At 38.8% G+C, this 18,015-nt stretch overlaps 1 protein-coding gene across 1 annotated transcript in view; it reads right to left on the reverse strand.

Annotated features, from left to right (window-relative positions):
- Nucleotides 1-8,068, reverse strand: part of LOC150083210 (inactive tyrosine-protein kinase RYK-like) — a 479,651-nt gene extending 471,583 nt beyond the window's left edge. Inside the window, exon 1 of the mRNA XM_090378435.1 lies at nt 7,494-8,068. Coding sequence (XP_090234561.1) covers nt 7,494-7,629 — 136 coding nt within the window. The 5' untranslated portion in view covers nt 7,630-8,068. The remainder of the gene's footprint in view (nt 1-7,493) is intronic.
- Between the last annotated feature and the right edge of the window lie 9,947 nt (nt 8,069-18,015).

The following is an 18,015-nucleotide window of genomic DNA, read 5'->3' on the forward strand; positions in this document are numbered from 1 at the left end:
AAAATAGTAAAATAATAATAATAAAATAAAATAATTAATTAATAAATAATAAAAGAAAAGGAAATAGACAACCTATGTGTTTCCCTCCTCCAGTAGGTAACTATCCAGCTGATCTTTGAATTTTCCCAAACTGTCAGCCTCTGCCACAAATGTGGGTAGCTTACACGGGTAATTTATAATTCCCTAGTTAAAATAAAACTTCCTGCAATCCACTCTAAACATCTCCCCCCACCATAACTTGAATTTATGGCCCCTCGATCTAGACTCATTTATAGCTGTGAAAATTTCATCCTCATTCATTTTACTTTTGCCTCTCAGAGCCTTAAACACCATTAAGTAATTGTATGAAATTTCAATATCATTAATTACATATTTTTCAACTTTCCTCCCATAATTTTTCATTGACAAAGGGTTTTTCTTCTGTAAATATCGATGCAAAGTAACTGTTGAGTTCATCTGCAACATCAGCTGGTGTATCTAATACTATCCCAATTACATTACATAAGGGCCCAATCTGGTTTGTCCTCTTTTTTTGCATTTATACATGTGGAGAATTCCTTATCCCCATACTATGCTCTCTGTGCCAGACTAACCTTATCTTTAGCACTATTACAGATCAATTTGTAGCTGTTATAGGTTTCGGTACTTTTTATTGCTCTAACTTTTCCATGCTGTCTTTTTCTGCTCAAGTAATTTGGCAAATTCATTATTCATCCAACTTGGAATACTTTGTCACTGGTATATAAGAATTCAAGGCTTCTGTGATTAATGTTTTAAAGGTATACCATAATTCAATTGTGCTCACTCTCTGTGAGATACCTATCCAGTTAATAGAGGTGTAGCACCTTAAACCGTCGTAATTTCCTTTCTTGAAATTATAACCATTCCTTTGTCTTTAACTACTGCTTCCTCTCTGCTCATTGTCCACCATAGAACTCCATGATCACTTCCTGTGCTGTCAGTCCTATTATGTCATTTGGTTCATGGGTGATGATCAGGTCTAGAACGTTCTTTTCCCTAGTACTTTCCCAGACATGTTGATGCAAATAACATGTCAACTAGTTGATTTAAAAATATTGTCCTCCATGTCGAGTATCCTTCCCATTTGCTCCTATTAGGGGCAAATTAAAATGACCCATAATAAGATATTCACACTTACCTGTCCATTCCATTTACATGTAGAGACTCTCATCATAATCTTCACAACAATCTGGCTTGTAATTAAGTGTAACAATTCATGTTGAAAAACAAGAGGCTTTGAGAACAATGGACTGAAGATGCCTCATAACCAAGGTCTGTATGACATCAGTCTGATACAAAGAGAAATTTGTAATCCTTCTTCTGACTCATTAGGCTTGTGAACAAGAACCCAGTGAAGGGCTTGTAACATAATGCTCATATATTAAAATTATTTATCATGGTGTAAAAGCGTGAAGTGTTTTTCTTGATAACAAATTCAGAATGCCTAACTTAGGAGTCTGACAAAATGTCAGACTTATTCACTTGAATTTATTTTATATTAATTTCAAAAGCCAAACAGCTGACATCCGAAGGAAAATGCATGTTTAGAAAGCTCGACAGCCTAGCTTAAAGCAGGATATGTAGCAATCTGCAGGTGTCTAAATGTTGTGTTTATATCCTTCAAACAACAGAACTTTGTCACATCATATAATTATATTTCAATAAAACTTTCAACACTGTTTCACATGAAAGACCGCTGTACAAATTGGAGCAGTGTGATAATATAAGAGTTGCTGCTGTGGATACATAAAACAAGAGTGTTTATAAATGGCCACTAACTCTTCCTGGTTTAATGTTATTAAGGGAGTTCCTCAGGGTTCAATATTGGGCCCTTCACTCTTTTTATCAACAAGCTTATTATCTAAGTTTGCAGCTGATACAAAGGGTGGCTAATGAAAGAAATGAAGGCATGTTACCACAAGGTATATATCAAGACATATTAGCATAAGCAGAGGCATATGATGCAAGCTTATATAACATCAGGCAAAAAAAAAAAAAAAAAAAAAAACTTCCCATGTCACCCATCCATTCACTCCAAAAGTTTGTCTAGTTATGCCTTGAATTTATTTAAGTCATCAACTTCCACAATGACAGATGAAAGTTTGTTCCAGCAATCAACCACCTGATGGCTAGAGGTAAATTTCTTCACATCTGTTCTACAACTGTACTACCACAATTTGAATTTATGCCCACTCAGGTTTTTTTTTTTTTTTTTTTTATGAAAACCCCAAACATGAAAGGTATCAAAACCTATAGTACTTAGTACCATGCATGGGTTGAAGGAGAAGTGGGGGGGGGATGCCGGAAACTTTGCTCTAGAGACTAAATATGGGTTTCACCACTTCAAGTCTCCAATAAGCAAAGTGGTGGTATTTCACCGGTTGATGAAAGTCATCTACCACCTTGTTAATACTATGTTAATAGTTTGTGATGAAGATGATAAATCCATCAATATTGAGTTTGCTCAAACCAGTCAAGGCCTTATAAATCTCAATCAGCTCACCTTGCAAGTGCCTAGTCTTCAGATAATGCAATTTGCAGAACTTAGGCATTTCTTGGTAAGAACAACCCTTTGTTCCATTCCCAAATCTTGTTGACCTGCTCTGTACTTGTGGCAGCAGCTCTACATTCTTCCTAAAATGAGGCCTCCGGACCTGTATGCAGTACTCAAGGCGGGGCCTGACCATTGGAGCAGTGTGATAATATAGGCAAGTTGCTGCTATGGATACATAAGACTAGAGTGTCTATAAATGGCCACTGCTCCATCTGGTTTAATGTTATTAAGGGAGTTCCTCAGGGTTCAGTATTGGGCTCTTCACTCTTTTCATCAACAAGCTTATTATCTAAGTTTGCAGCTGATACAAAGGTTGGCAGGTAGACTGCCTTATCCCTGCTAGAAAAGTATTTGTATATTACTGACAAGACCCCAAGAGCTACTCTTACAGCCAAAAAAAAGTAGTGTGCACTACAGGGTTCAGTATTGGGCTCTTCACTCTTTTCATCAATAAGCTTATTATCTAGGTTTGCAGCTGATACAAAGGTTGGCAGGTAGACTGCCTTATCCCTGCTAGAAAAGTTTTTGTATATTACTGACAAGACCCCAAGAGCTACTCTTACAGCCAAAAAAAAGTAGTCTGCACTACTCAGAAAACTTCATATCTGACTGCCTGACTTTCCCCAGGTCTTTTTCATTCTCCCCTAACCAGAGCATAGTATTGCACAGTTGATATGTTACTCTGGGGTTATTGCTACCCATATGCATTTATAAATGTTAAACTTCAGTTACCACCTCTCAGCCCATGTGCTCAACTTTTCTAGATCCTGTTGCAGTAGCATACTGTCATTAACAACCCTGCCAACCTTTGTATCATCTGCATTCTTGGACATTAGGTCTGAACCAGCCTCCGTAGCCGTGTGATCAGGAGCGGGAGTGCAGTAGCACACGCTCTTTGAGTAGACCAGGGTTCAAGCCCCTGACTGCTAAAGATCTGCCAACCTGCACTGGACCAGCGTGGCAAATTATGGTCCCATTTCCCTCAGCATGAATTGTTGAGGAGGCATCCATCCTGCAGTGGGTTGATAAGGGCTGCAGTTTTTTTTTTACCTTCATTAATATCATTAATAAATACAGAAAAAAAAAACAATGGGCCCAACACCAAACCCTGGGATACTCCACTAACAGCATAAAGAGCAATATCCATTGATTACTGCTCTATTTTTTCCGACTCAAAAATACCATTATACATAGCCTCAACTTTCCTTAATACCATGCTGCTCCAATTTGAACAGTAGTCTTCCATGTGCAACAATATTAAAAGCTTTCCTAAAATCCAAATATGACATCAAAATTATTTTTTTTGCATCCAGTACCTTTCTGACCACATCATAGTATCCAATAAAATTGGTCAGACAAGACTTCCCCTTAACAAACCTATGCTTTTTTTTTTTTTTTTTTTTTTTTTTTAATGTAAACCCCAAACACGAGAGGTGTTAGAACCTATAGTACTTAGTACCTTATGTCACTACTTAGTACCTTAGTAGAGGTTAAGACGAAAGAAGATATTTGTTGACAAATGTCTGAACTATAACTAGTCTTGTCTAGATGATCCTGCAGTGCTTCCTTAACCAGTGACTCCATTACTTTCCCCAGAACAGAACAGAAGTTAAACTAACAAGTCTATATATTTACTTGTGTCACCCTATGATCCCACTTTGTGAATTGGGGATATATCTGCATATCTCCAGTACATAGAAACATCCCCTAAGTTCAAGAATTCTCTCATAATTATGGCTATGGGTTTGCCTAAACTTTTAACGACATTTCTTAGTTTGTATAAAAAGCCTAGTAGCTTCCAAGATTAATTCCTTCGATTTCTGTCTTCCAGCAATCAACTTTACAGTTGGTTGCTGTAACAAACTTCCATCTGTCGTTGTAAAAGTTGATAGCTTAAATAGATTCGAGGCAGAACAAGGCAAACGTTTGGACCGAGTGGATGGGTGAAATGTGAAGGGTGTGTGTTTTTTTTTTGTTTTTTGGCTGATGCCATATAAGCTTGCTTCCTTGCATCATGTGCCTTTGCTAATGCTACTCCCAAGTGCCTTTCTCATGTTTAACTTCAACAATTTCTCCTCCACTTTGCTCTCAGTTATTAAGGGAGGAGAATGCTAGAAGTTTATCAAACTGTAGAAATGAGCCAAAGGATTTTGTAATAACTCCTCATGTGCAAATGTAGATGCAAAATACTCATTCAGTTGGTCAGCTACCAGAGCAGAATAATCAACAGTCGAACCAATGACATCAAGTGGACCAATATGATTCTCCCCTTCCTTCTAGAGTTGACATAAGTAAAGTCTTTGCTGTTGTTTTTTTTCTTTGCATCCTTTGCAAAAGATCTCTCATAATCTGCCTTCATTTGCCTAATCTCATCTGTGACTTGATTACAAACTAGCTTATATCTATCATATGCTTCTGTGTTTCCTGATAATTTATAGGCATCCCATGCATTTTCCTTCTCTGCCACGAATCTTGTTACTTCATCTGACATCCAATTAGGCCTAAACTTTTAACAGCATTTCTTAGTTTGTATAAAAAGCCTAGTAGCTTCCAAGATTAATTCCTTCAATTTCCTGTTGGTGATATCATCAGTTGGTCCCACTGTACAGAATTTAAAAACTGTATGAGACCACAGTAGTCACCTATGCGAAGGCAAAAACCCTTCCCTTTACCCCTGATGATAGTCACATCTTTGAGTAAATCCCACATCAGTACACTGATCACTACTGCCTAGTAGTTCCTTTATCTGCAGATTTTTAATGCATGAATAATCACTGCTAACAATCAGATACAGTATTACTCCATCTAGTTGCCTCTCAAACATGCTGCTATAAAAAAATCATCTAAAAAATATAAAAAAAATCTTCCTAGTGGGCAATTGACCAACCCACAACTTCCAGTCAATATCTGGGAAGTTAAAATCTCCCAATTATAAGACATAGCCAAGTGGCAAGGGGCAATATTGCAGTAGCTGTTTTGTTTGTTTGTTATTTGGTTTTTAGGAGCATTAGCAACTAAGGCCATATTGCTCTGGGGATATGCGTTGGTCATTCCCTGACCTTTCCGTATTTGGTGATGATGGGCTCGAACCATGGTCTAATCAAGAAGCGTGTGCTACGCACTGCTGCTTCCCACCTGGCTATGGAGACGCCTATTGCAGTAGCATGCACTCTGAGTGTACTGGGGATTCAAGCCCATGACTGCTAAATATGATTAAATTTTGTATTGATTTGTAAACTCCACTGACCTGGTGGTCATGCTGTAGTATAAACAAGAAAATCTGATTTACAGCCCCATTTCTTTGTACACTTGTTCGTTGTACTCATCATAGTCATTAGGCCTATAACACACTAATTTCTATATGGTAAAACTGTCTTGAACACGTTTCATTCTGTATTATATATAGTTAAAATTCACAAACAAAAGGTACACAAACAAATAATAGATCTAACAGTATTTCCTTTCATTTCCATTTCATAAACAGTCAGGCCTATTTTACAAAATAGGCCTGACTGTTCATTTCTCCCATGTAATAAGCAAGAAATTCTTCTGTGAAGGCTATTTTACACTGTAACTTTGTTGATACACATCTTATAATTTTAAGAAAATATATTCATTTTTCGGTAATACTAGTCAGTCACAGCCAAGAATCACCAACAAAAGGCTCAGTTATGGGAGGAAGCTGCTTTCAAGCACAAGTGGTCAATTATTACGATTATTATTATTATAAGCTATGTGGTGCAAGGAAGCCTGAGACTTATGCTGAACCAGCCAAAAAAAAAAAAATTCCCTAGTTACCGTGTAAGAGAGAGATAAAGGTAGAAAGGAATCACCAGGAAAGAAAAGAATGATGCTATCCAGCTCAGGACCCTGGGTGTGCCAAGCCCATACTCACCAGATGTGAGCCCCTGGGGGTAATTTACAATAATCAAACTGGGAGATAATATGGATAATTACTCTGCCATCACTCACGGCTGACAGCTATTGCAGATAAAATATTACCTCACACAAACATAAAAATGGAAGATGTAATAACTCTTATATGCACTCTCCGGGTGTGGATACACATGGCAATCATCAAAATCTGCTAAATTCTCAGGAAAGCAATATAAATGTTACTAATCATTAATAAAAGTGTTATTAGTTCTTTCATTTTTATATTTACACATCAATTTTACTGTCACGAAGCTGACCAATCGTACTCTATCAATACCTACGGAAATCTGGTGGCATACAAAAGAAAAGAAAGTACCAAATGCTTTGCAATTAGGGCTGGCGTCTACCAGCACTAATTGCAAAGCCCTGACTCCACCATTAATTTTTATTTTTGAAATATATTTTCTTTATATGCGAAATGAATACGTAAAAATTAAAACTTGCTTTGTTTATTTCTTTTTTCCATAGAGGCAAGATAATAAATTTGGACTTCGCTAAAAAGTAGTAAATAATGTAGTAACAGGCTTACTTTTGGGCTTTGAAAAGTGACGCCATTGAAAAATTACACCCCCCCACCTCAAGTCTCCAAAGGGTAAAACTCCAGAACACGGTGCCCCTTTGAAAATTACGTGCCTAACCTACAATGGTTAGCGTTATTTCGGGTGTTTATCCCACCCTTGCCACTGTTTTAAAATCGGGAACTCGTTTTCCTATTTTAAAACAGGAAGAGGGGGAATAAACACCCCAAGACCATGGCAGGCTGAAGGTGCACCATGTTCTGGAGTATAGCGAATCTCAAACAATTTCGTAGTGGCAAAACAATGCAAGAAAGCTGTAGTGGCAAAAAAGTGATAAACAGTATAACAATCTTACTTTTCGGCACTTTCCAATGAAAGAGGGGCTTAACATACTGAAATAATAATTATTATAATAATAATATATACATATCTATATATACACACATATATATATATGATCCTACCTAATAACTTAAAAACCTCTTCAGGTCTTAAAAAAAGGATAAATGATCCACTTGCTGAACAAGTCACCTTCACTAATGTTACTGTTATAAGCAGTATGAGCATAGATGAAAACCCATGACCAATTTGCAGCAACATAGTCTGTAATCAGTACGTATTATAACCATTATTAGTCGACTTCACAGTGTTCGCTGAAATAAGTCATGTAGTCATCATTACAAACAGTCTCGGTGACACAGAAAGCTACAAATGTAAAAGAAATCACTTGGGATAGCAATAAACATACATGACTTTAACAGATTGGTTACACAGTTTATATCCCAACTCAACAACCACCTTTTATAATTCCAGCGTGTTGCATTGCAGGCAACTGCACAACACATGTATATGAAAACAAAACCACAAATCACGGAAAGAAATCACAAAAACAGTCTCAGAAGACAAACACACACTGCTACTCCAGGCACAGAGTAGTAAGATATCTTACTTCGCTGCGGCTCCACGGATGTGAGAGGCAAGAAAAATTATAAACGTTTACCAAAAGGTAAATATTTTAATCGAGCATAGAATTATAAGAAAACGAATTATGACGACAAAGTGCACATCTAGACGTTCAGTGGTGTAGTCCTAACAAAAAAAAAAAAAAAAAAAACCACTCACAATGGGCTCAAAAATGAACGAACGCGCTAAATATTAATTTAAATTTAAAACAGCGATTCACAAGAAACTCAAATACGCTGAGATATTAAAAAAAAAATTCGATACAGGCCTCGCCTCCCCGCATCAATTTGACTTTACTAATTTACCGCGTTTCCACGTATATCTAAGCCCGGTTAAAATAAAAAATTTTACCCACCTAACTTCCGTAAATAAAAATTATAAAATAGCATAAATTAACAATGCAAATAAATACTGCAAAATACGTTTGGCACTCAGACATTTTGTAGTATTTCAAAGTTAAAGAAGTATTGCAAGGTTGAAATATATATATTATATATCTAGCAGATATATATTGCCATTGCTACATGCAATGGCAATATATAATTTATATTTTCCATGGCCGACCGGGATAGTCAGATCGGTAAACTGCCCGCCTGGCAACCCAAAGGTCGCGGGTTCGAATCCCGCCTCGGGCTTGGATCAGAGTAAAATGCAATTGGAGCAGTGTGGCATTGGACGCAAATTGCTGCTATGGATTAAGGGATGGTTGAGTGGGAGAAGACAGAGAGTGGTAATCAATGGACACTGCTCATCGTGGATTAATGTTATTAGTGGAGTCCCTCAGGGTTCAGTTTTGGGTCCATTGTTGTTTTCTATTTATAAATGATACTGATGATAGTATATCAAGCTTAATGTCCAAGTTTTCAGACGATACAAAGGTTGGCAGGGTTGTTAATGACAGTACACTGCTGCAACAGGATCTAGAAAAGTTGAGCAGATGGGCTGAGAGGTGGCAAATGAAGTTTAACATTAACAAATGTAAAGTACTACATATGGGAAGCAGTAACCCCAGAGTGACGTATATCAACACTGTAGTAGTACAGAAAGAAAAGGACCTGGGGTAATTGTGCAGGCAGATATGAAGTTTTCTGAAAAGTGCAGACGATCTGCATGAGTAGCTCATGGTGTCTTGTCAATGATATAAAGGAATTTTCCTACCAGGGATAAGGTTTGTTTGTTTGTTTGGGAATTTTTTTTGGCACATGGGCGTCTATGGCCATAGTGCGCCATACATAGGTTAGTATTTATGCTATTTCTTTATGGATTGAAAGTGATTGTTGACTAGCTAAAGGAGGTGATATACATTTATCGCTTTGAGAAAGGTAAAAATCTTTGAGACATTTGTTTTATTGCCCAAAAGTGAAATAAGCGTTAGTGGGTCTTCAGTTGTGGCTGGAGTGAAGCGATTCTGGCGTTCTATTGCAAATTTTGTGTTCCACAAGGATATGTTTCACTGAAAGCAATGTTTTACAGTGATCACACTGGGGGTGAATCTCCCCTATTAAAAGGTAACCATGAGTAATATTAGTGTGACCTATTCAGAGACGAGCTAGTATTACCTCCTGTTGTCGAATTGCACTGAGGCTTGAAGGCTTGCTCAAGATTTGGTTTGATTCTTCGAAGCTTATTTTCAAGTTGGTTTTGCCATGTTGATTGCCACTGGTACATGCATTTTTCCTGTATTATTCGTCTATAATCTTGATGTGGAACTCTCCACTGCAGATCAGGTGGTAAGTCGGCCGCTTTTGCGGAATTGTCCGCTAATTCATTTTTTGGAATTCCCATATGTCCTGGGACCCAACCGAAGTGTATGGTTCTTCCAAGCTCAGATAAGGTATATAAAGAGTTTGTTATTTCTTTTACGACTGGGTGGGTGATGTTCATAGTGTTTTCCAGGGCTTGAAGTGCACTTAGAGAATCAGAGAAAATTATACTGTTTTCAATATTGGAGGTTTCGATATGCTTCAGTGCAATCTGAATTGCCATTAGTTTGGCAGAAAATATACTGAACTCATGTGGCAGTTGGTAGGCCAATGTTATATTCGGGAAAACTGCGGCGATTCCAACATGGGTGTCATTCTTTGACCCATCTGTATGAACTACAACAAAGTTTGGAAACTGCTCCACCACCACTGCAAGGTACAATTGCAAGAAATTTTCTTTATGTAGTGCAGATTTATCCCATTTATGAAGGTATTTATCGCATGAAGGTAGAGCAATGATCCACGGAGCAAGGAGTAGTGGAGGGGTATTTCAGATATTGTCAAAACTCAGATTAAGTTCTTCTAGAAGATGTCTTATTCTTATACATAATGGACGGTTAACAGTAAGGCGGTTATGTTATAACCTGCTGTGTTGGGGGGGGGGAAGTAATTCCCAATTTGGGTGTTCAGGCATAGATCTAATTTTATATGCATAACGTAATATAAGTTGTTGCCTTCTGAGAGAGAAGGGGTTCGTGAGCTTCGGCATATAGACTATGTATTGGAGACGTGCGATATGCACCTAGAGCAATGCGTATTGCACTATGCTGGAGAGGATCAAGCCAGCGAAGGACATTAGGTCTTGCTGAGCTATACACTGGTACCCCATAGTCAAGTTTTGATCTTATTAAAGATCTGTATAGCCGTAATAAGATAAGGCGATAAGCTCCCCACTTTGTTGCTGAGAGAACCCGGATGATATTTAATTTTTGTTGGCAGGATATTCTTAGTCTTTTAATATGTTCCAGGAAGGTAAGTTTATGATCTAAGGTGATTCCTAAGAATCGTATGCTGGGTTGAACTGCTGTTGGTTGTCCATTCAGTTGTAGTTGCGGGTGTGGGTGCAAGTTACGTTGCGGCAAAAATGGATGCACAACGTTTTTTTGAGAACAAAGCTGAAAAACCATTGGTTTGTGCCCATATACTGATCTTATTTATTGCCCTTTGTAACTGTCTCTCGATCGTATTCATGTTTTTCGCAGGGCAAGAAATACTAAGGTCATCTACGAACAGTGCCTTATCGATAGTGTTTGGAAGTTGTTCAGCAATGGTGTTTGTCGCAATTATAAAGAGTGTAGCACTGAGTACAGAGCCCTGGGGAACTCCTTCTTCTTAAAAAAATAGTTCGGACAGCGAAGTTTTTAAATCGAACCTGGAAAGTTCGCTTGTCTAGGAAGTTGCGTGTGAATATCGGGAGATGGCCCCGAAGTCCATGGCGACGTAATTCGCGGAGTATTCCATACTTCCAAGTGGAATAATAGGCCTTGCTGATGTCAAAGCAAACCCATTACATGGTGTTCCGATCTAAGGAATGCATTCCGAATGGAATTCTTTAGTCTTACTTGTATATCTAGTGTTGATCTGTTTTGTCAAATGCCGAATTGTGCAGAATGTAAGAGACTGAAATTTTCCAGGTACTATATCAGTCGATGGTTCACCATCTTTTCGCGAATTTTGAAAGGGCAACTGGTCAAGGCAATGGGTCTATAGCTAGTAGGGTTTGTCTGGTCTTTTCTTGGTTTAAGGAAGGCAAAGACTGTAGTGTGGTGCCATTGGCCATTGTTTAGGGAATGTGTCTTCCCGGTAGAGCCTATTCAACAGATCAAGAAGTGACTGCAGTGATTCAGCACTTAGTTGCTGTATCATCGAATAATTGATATTATCTGGTCCTACAGCGCTACGCCTAGATGTTGACAAGGCTCTATGTAGTTGGTGGATAGTGAATGGTAAGTTGTATTGTTCTTCTGCTTTTGAAGAAAAGTTTAACTTTTGTTTTTCTGAATTTGCTTTGAACCTTCTGAAGGCTGGTATGTAACTTTCTGTTGCTGATGTTTTGGCAAAAGTTTCCCCTAGTATATTGGCAATTTGGGTATGGTCAGCAATGTTCTGCCCTCTCCATTCTATGATAGGCAGAGGTGTCGTTTGATATTTACCACTCATTTTCCAGATTGTTTTCCAAATTTTATGTGTGGGAGTTGCTTGATTGATGGTTGAAGTGAAGCGAATCTAAGCGGCCTTTTTATTACTGCGTCTAACATACCTCGCTCTTGCTCGAACGCGTTTAAACTGAATGAGATTAGATGTGGTTGGATAGCAGCTAAAAGTATTCCAAGCTTTATTTTGGTCTCTTTTTGCTGCACGGCATTCGTCACTCCACCAGATTTTTGGGTGTTCAGGTAATTTTGAGGAGGATTTTGGTATAGCTTTTCCTGCTGCATGTAATATAGTTTTTGTGACATACTCAACCGCTTCCCTGGTTGGGAATTTTTGTATAATTTCAGGGTCCAGTTTAGCTAAATTTATACATCTCCCAGTTTGATTTATCAATTAGCCACCGAGGAATTTTAGTAAGATGATCAGAGGGCTTATTCAGTAATTCAATTGTAAAGGGAAAATGATCACTATGCAGTGGATCATTGTTTGCCGTCCACTTTAGAGTAGGATACAAAGTTGCTGAACAGATAGACAAGTCTATTGCAGTATATGTTCCGGAAGGAAGGTGAACATAAATAGGTGACCCGTCATTTAGAAGGAGAAGATTTTTATCATCTAAACATTTTTGAATTAGTTTTCCTCTTTGGTCGATATTGTTGTTACCCCATAGTGTGTGATGACCATTTAAGTCTTCCAGAATGAGGAAAAGTGTGGGGAGTTGAGCTATGAGGTTGTTTAGATCATTCTGTTGGATGGAAAAGCTTGCAGGAATATATAAGGAGCAGATTGTAATATGGATGTCAGCAGCTACACGGACCGCTATTGCCTCGAGGGGAGAGTTCAGTAAGATCTGTTTGACAGGAACATATGGGTTTGTTATAACAGCTATACCACCATGTGCAGTAATTTGATCGGTTCTATCTTTTCTAAAGATATTGTAATAAGACAGTTTTGGTGTGTCTTGAGGTTTGAAATACGTCTCTTGGAGGCAGAGACATATTGGTGTGTATTTAGAGGTAAGGTCGTACGGGACATTAATACGACAATTCCATTGAATTATTGTGTACATTGTTTATCTCTAGTTAGACTTTCCAAGTGTTTTCTTGGTGCTGAGGTTCTATGAAAAAACATTTTCATTTTTAGTTTTTTTTTGCCCTTAAGAGGTATTCAGTACTCAAGACGCCCTTTACTTTTGACACAGCCTTTATACATGGGACTTCATCGCTCCATCGGAGATAGCTGCATTCGCGTAGCAGTTTCGCCCACGCAATCAACATTGCCCCGGGGGTGGGGGCAGCTGTAACATTATCCCACCTAGGCATTTAGTCAGTGACGTCAGGCTGTTCTGCTGTGTGCGGGCAAGTGATGAGCATGTTTGAACCATGAGAACGAAGAGGGCAAAAGGTGATTATGGGCAGCAGTGGGAAAAATAGCAGGATGGGCGACACGTTGCCTCGTGTAATCAGAATCCGATAAACACATACTGTCACTTCGGCACTCCGTGCATGGTACAGTATCAATTTATTTCTGACAACCCCCTTAAAAAAACGACGAAAACTACCCGGTACTAATATCGTAATGCCTTCTTCAGATAACGTTTCATAGTTTAGTAGTCTCTATTCGCAATAGGTGATAGGTCTTAAGGTTTATTTCTTCCTTCCCCCACATTGCTGACTCCTGAGATCAGAACAATTCTTAGGGAGCTCAGAGAGGGGATGCCGAGGTATATATATATATATTGGAGAGGGGAAAGAACGAATAATAAGTTCATGGGTGAGACGAGGGCGAGTGGGACCATAAAAGAGTAAGAAGATTGCTAAAGATTTTTTAGGCGTGAAGTAAAACGTTTTTGGCCTTAAGATGATTTTTGGGAAGAAGAACACAAGTTCCGAAGCGGCAGGGAGTTTGTTGGGTAAGTCGACCATTGATAATTAAAGACAAACTACGCAAAATTACACAAAACTTGAACCTACATACTTTTTTAAAGTATTTACCAAAATATCTTTCCTCATAAATGCACCCAACCAAGGGTTGTAACAATGGCTTAGTACTCAGTTTGTTAGACTATACAACTTATTAACCTGGTGGTCAAACTACTAATTACACTATTAAGTTAATATAATTCCCTGTTCTTGTTTTGAACAGTTACGTGTGTTGAAAAACACCAAATCATTTTGTCCTTGCTAGAGAATTAGTGGAAAAGCCACATGAAGAATTACAGAACTATAATATTGCTAACAGCAAGATGATGCTTGTATTCAGTTAATTTACCTAACAATCACATACCATTTAATTCAAACTATGTACCAATTCTATTGTGCTCATTTGTATACTTATATGTTAAATAAACCTTGTTTTGTTTGTTACTATTTTCCGTTCTGACCATTCCTGCTAGTTACATGCAATTCACTGAACAAACTAGTAGAAGAACCATGAATTGCGGTCACTCTGGGGGCCCCTTATCTAAGAGGTTCCTCTGGGTGAAAATCACAGCGTGTTTGGATGTTGCAATTCCCTCTTTACTTCTCAGAGTAAATTGAGAACACTAGATTTTTGTCCTAATTTAAACTGCTAAAAAGATCATTAGAAACCCAGGGTTTTTTGGATACACATGGTGGCATGTAGTCTTGCTGAGAAATGAGTGATAAATGAGTACGTTGATAGGCAAGCGCATGTTACGACGAAAAACGCTGCGGAACAGTTCTCTGTTTTTCACTCTTGTTTTTATCTTTCTTTCGAAAGTAGGGCCTTTTTGTTTCCATGTCTTCTTTTACAAAAATGGGTAGGTAAACTAAGGAAATACGCACAGATGACCAGGTCATCTATGCGTATTTCCTTAGTATCCATTTCCTGTTGGTGACCAGAAGTTTCGATTTGTTTTTCTTTGCGTCCTTCGTCCGGGAAGTGGAGATTTTCGATTGGTAAAGCAACCGTCCCATTGACTGCCTGAGTTTGAGTTGAATTGTACAGTATTTTTACGTAGTTTGAGAAAGACTCTTTTGGGGGTACTGTTAGTTCAGTTTGCAATGCGGTTGATTGGAATTTTTTGGTGATTTGAGGATAGGAAGATCTAATTGCAAGGGTTGGTGGTGAGATGTTTCGCTTTGCTTCTTGATAGGACACATTATGATTGATTTTATAAATCTGAATAGGTTTCTCAGTTTTCCAGCGATCGCATGTTCTAGCGTAAGTGGAATGATCTTTTTTGCAGTTTGGGCTTATCGGTTCTGGTGCAGTACAGGCTTTCGCAGTTTGGGCATATCGGTTGTGATGCAGTACAGGCTTTGCAGTTGTGTTCAACTGACCTGCACTTTGCACAAGCAGGAGTTCCCCGGCAAGCTGTCTGGGAATGTCCGTACTTCTGACATCGGAAACACTGTAGCGGGTTTGAAATATAAGGTCTGACATTACAGACCAGATATCTAACCTTAATGGATGCTGGATGATTTGGTGTATTAAAGGTAAAAATGAGATTAGCATTAGCATTAGTAGAGGCATTTGATGCAAGAAAGCAAGCTTATGCAGCATTAGCCAAAAAAAAAAAAAAAAAAAAAAAACCCACTTCCACTTCACCCCTCTGTTCATTCAAAATACCTGTCCAGCTGAGCCTTAAACTTATTTAGGCTATCAACCTCCACCACAAGGGATGGAAGTCTATTCCACCAACCAACCACCCGCTGGCTAAAGGCAAATTTCCGCACGTCTATCCTACATCTGTCTTTCCTCAATTTGAATTTATGCCCTCTCAGGTGATTTTTCTGAGCTAGAGGAAGAATCCCATCAGCATTGAGCATGCTTAAACCATTCAAGGCATTATACGCCTCTATCAGATCACGTCGCTGGTGCCTAGTCTCCAGACACTGTAATTTGCAAAACTTAAGCCTTTCTTCGTAAGAGCACCCCTTTGTTCCATTCACTAATCTTGTTGCCCTTCTCTGTACTCGTTCCAGCAGCTCTACATCCTTCTTGAAATGAGGCCTCCAGACCTGTATACAGTACTCTAGGTGTGGCCTGACCATTGCCTTATACAATGGAATAATCACCTCCTTATCCCTGCTGGAAAAATTCCTGTATATCATTGACAATACTCCATGAGCTACTCTTGCAGCCCGTCTGCACTGCTCAGAGAACTTCATATCTGCCTGCACAACCACCCCCAAGTCCCTTTCATTCTCTACCACTGTCAGTGTAGTACCACAGAGTTGATACATTCCTCTGGGGTTGCTGTTTCCCATGTGTAGTACTTTACATTTGTCAATGTTAAACTTCATTTGCCACCTCTCAGCCCATCTGCTCAACCTTTCCAGATTCTGTTGCAGCAGCATAGTGTCAGTAGTGTCCTTGACAACCCTGCCAACCTTTGTATCATCTGCAAACTTGGACATTAAGCTTGATATACCATCATCAATATCATTTATAATTACAGAAAACAATAATGGACCCAACACTGAACCCTGAGGGACCACACTAATAACATTAGTCCACGATGAGCAGTGTCCATTGATTACCACTCTCTGTCTTCTCCCCCTCAACCACCCCTTTATGCATAGCAGCAATTTGCCTCCAATGTCACACTGCTCCAATTTGTGCAGCAGTCTTCCATGTGCAACAGTATCAAAAGCCTTTTTAAGATCCAAGTATATAATATCAAAGTTATTCCCTGCATCCAGTTCTTTTGTGACTGCATCATAGTATCCAATCAAGTTGGTCAGGCAAGACTTCCCCTTAACAAAACCATGCTGTGTCTGAGCTATAACTGAAGTCTTGTCTAAATGATCCTGCAGTGCTTCTTTAACCAGTGCCTCCATTAATTTTCCTGGAACAGAAGTTAAGCTCACAGGTCTATCATTACTTGTGTCAGCCTTTGATCCTCCTTTGTGAATTGGGGTCACATTTGCACATTTCCAGTCTATGGGTACCTCCCCTGAGTCCAAGGAAGCTCTCATAATTATGGCTGAGGGTTTGCTTACTTCCTTGGCTGCCTCCTTTAATATAACTGGATAGATCCCATCCACCCCGGGTGCCTTTCTTGTGTTTATCTTCAACAGTTTCTCCTCCACTTTACTCCCAGTTATTTCAAGATTCTGTAGCTTACTGCTAGAGTTGAATACACCTCTGGCATTCCCCTTGCTGAATAACTCCTCATGTGTGAATGTCGATGCAAAATATTCATTTAGTTTGTTAGCTACCTGAGCAGGATCATCAACAGTTGACCCATCAATATCAAGTGGACCAATCTGATTCATCCCCTTCATTCTAGAGTTTACATGAGTAAAGAAGTCTTTGTGGTTTTTCTTTGCATCCCTTGCCAAGGATTTCTCGTAATCTGCCTTCGCCTGCCTAACCTCCTTTGTAACTTGGTTGCATATCAACTTGTATCTATCATAGGCTTCTGTGTCATGTGTTAATTTGTAAGTATCCCATGCATTTTTCTTCTCTGCCATATGCCTCATTAGTTAATCTGACATCCATTTTGGCCTAAACCTTGAACAATATTTCTTAGTTGGTATGTAAAGCCTAGTAGCTTCCAAGATAAGTTCTTTGAATGCTTCCCATTTTGAATTTGCTGTTGGTAACATCATCAGTTGGTCCCACTGTATAGAATTCAAATACTGTCTCAGTCCATCGTAGTCGCCTTTACGGAAGCAATAACCCTTCCCTTTACCCCTAATGGTAGTTACCTCTTTGAGTAAATCCCACTTCAGCACACTGTGATTACTGCCACCTAGTGGTTCATTTATCTGCAGCTTCTTAATGCATGAAGAATCACTGCTGATAATCAAATCAAGAGTATTACTCCCTGTAGTTGCCTCCCAAACATGCTGATGTAGAAAACAATCATCCAATAAATCCACAAAAGCCCTGCTAGTGTGTGAGTAACCAGCCCCCAAATTCCAGTCAATATCTGGGAAATTAAAATCTCCCATTATATGACTCTTTGATTTACTGGCCCACTCTATTTCCCTGTACAGTTCCTTATTATACTCATCAGAGTCATTAGGCCTATAGGACACTCCTACTCTCAATTTTGATCTCCCAATGTTTATGTCACACCAAACTGACTCAACACTGCACTGTCCGGCGATGTCGATTGGCTTCACTTCCT

Source organism: Mastigoproctus giganteus, chromosome 7 (genome assembly GCF_048544385.1).
Source record: "Mastigoproctus giganteus isolate SK-2022 chromosome 7, ASM4854438v1, whole genome shotgun sequence".
Lineage (NCBI taxonomy): Eukaryota > Metazoa > Arthropoda > Arachnida > Uropygi > Thelyphonidae > Mastigoproctus > Mastigoproctus giganteus.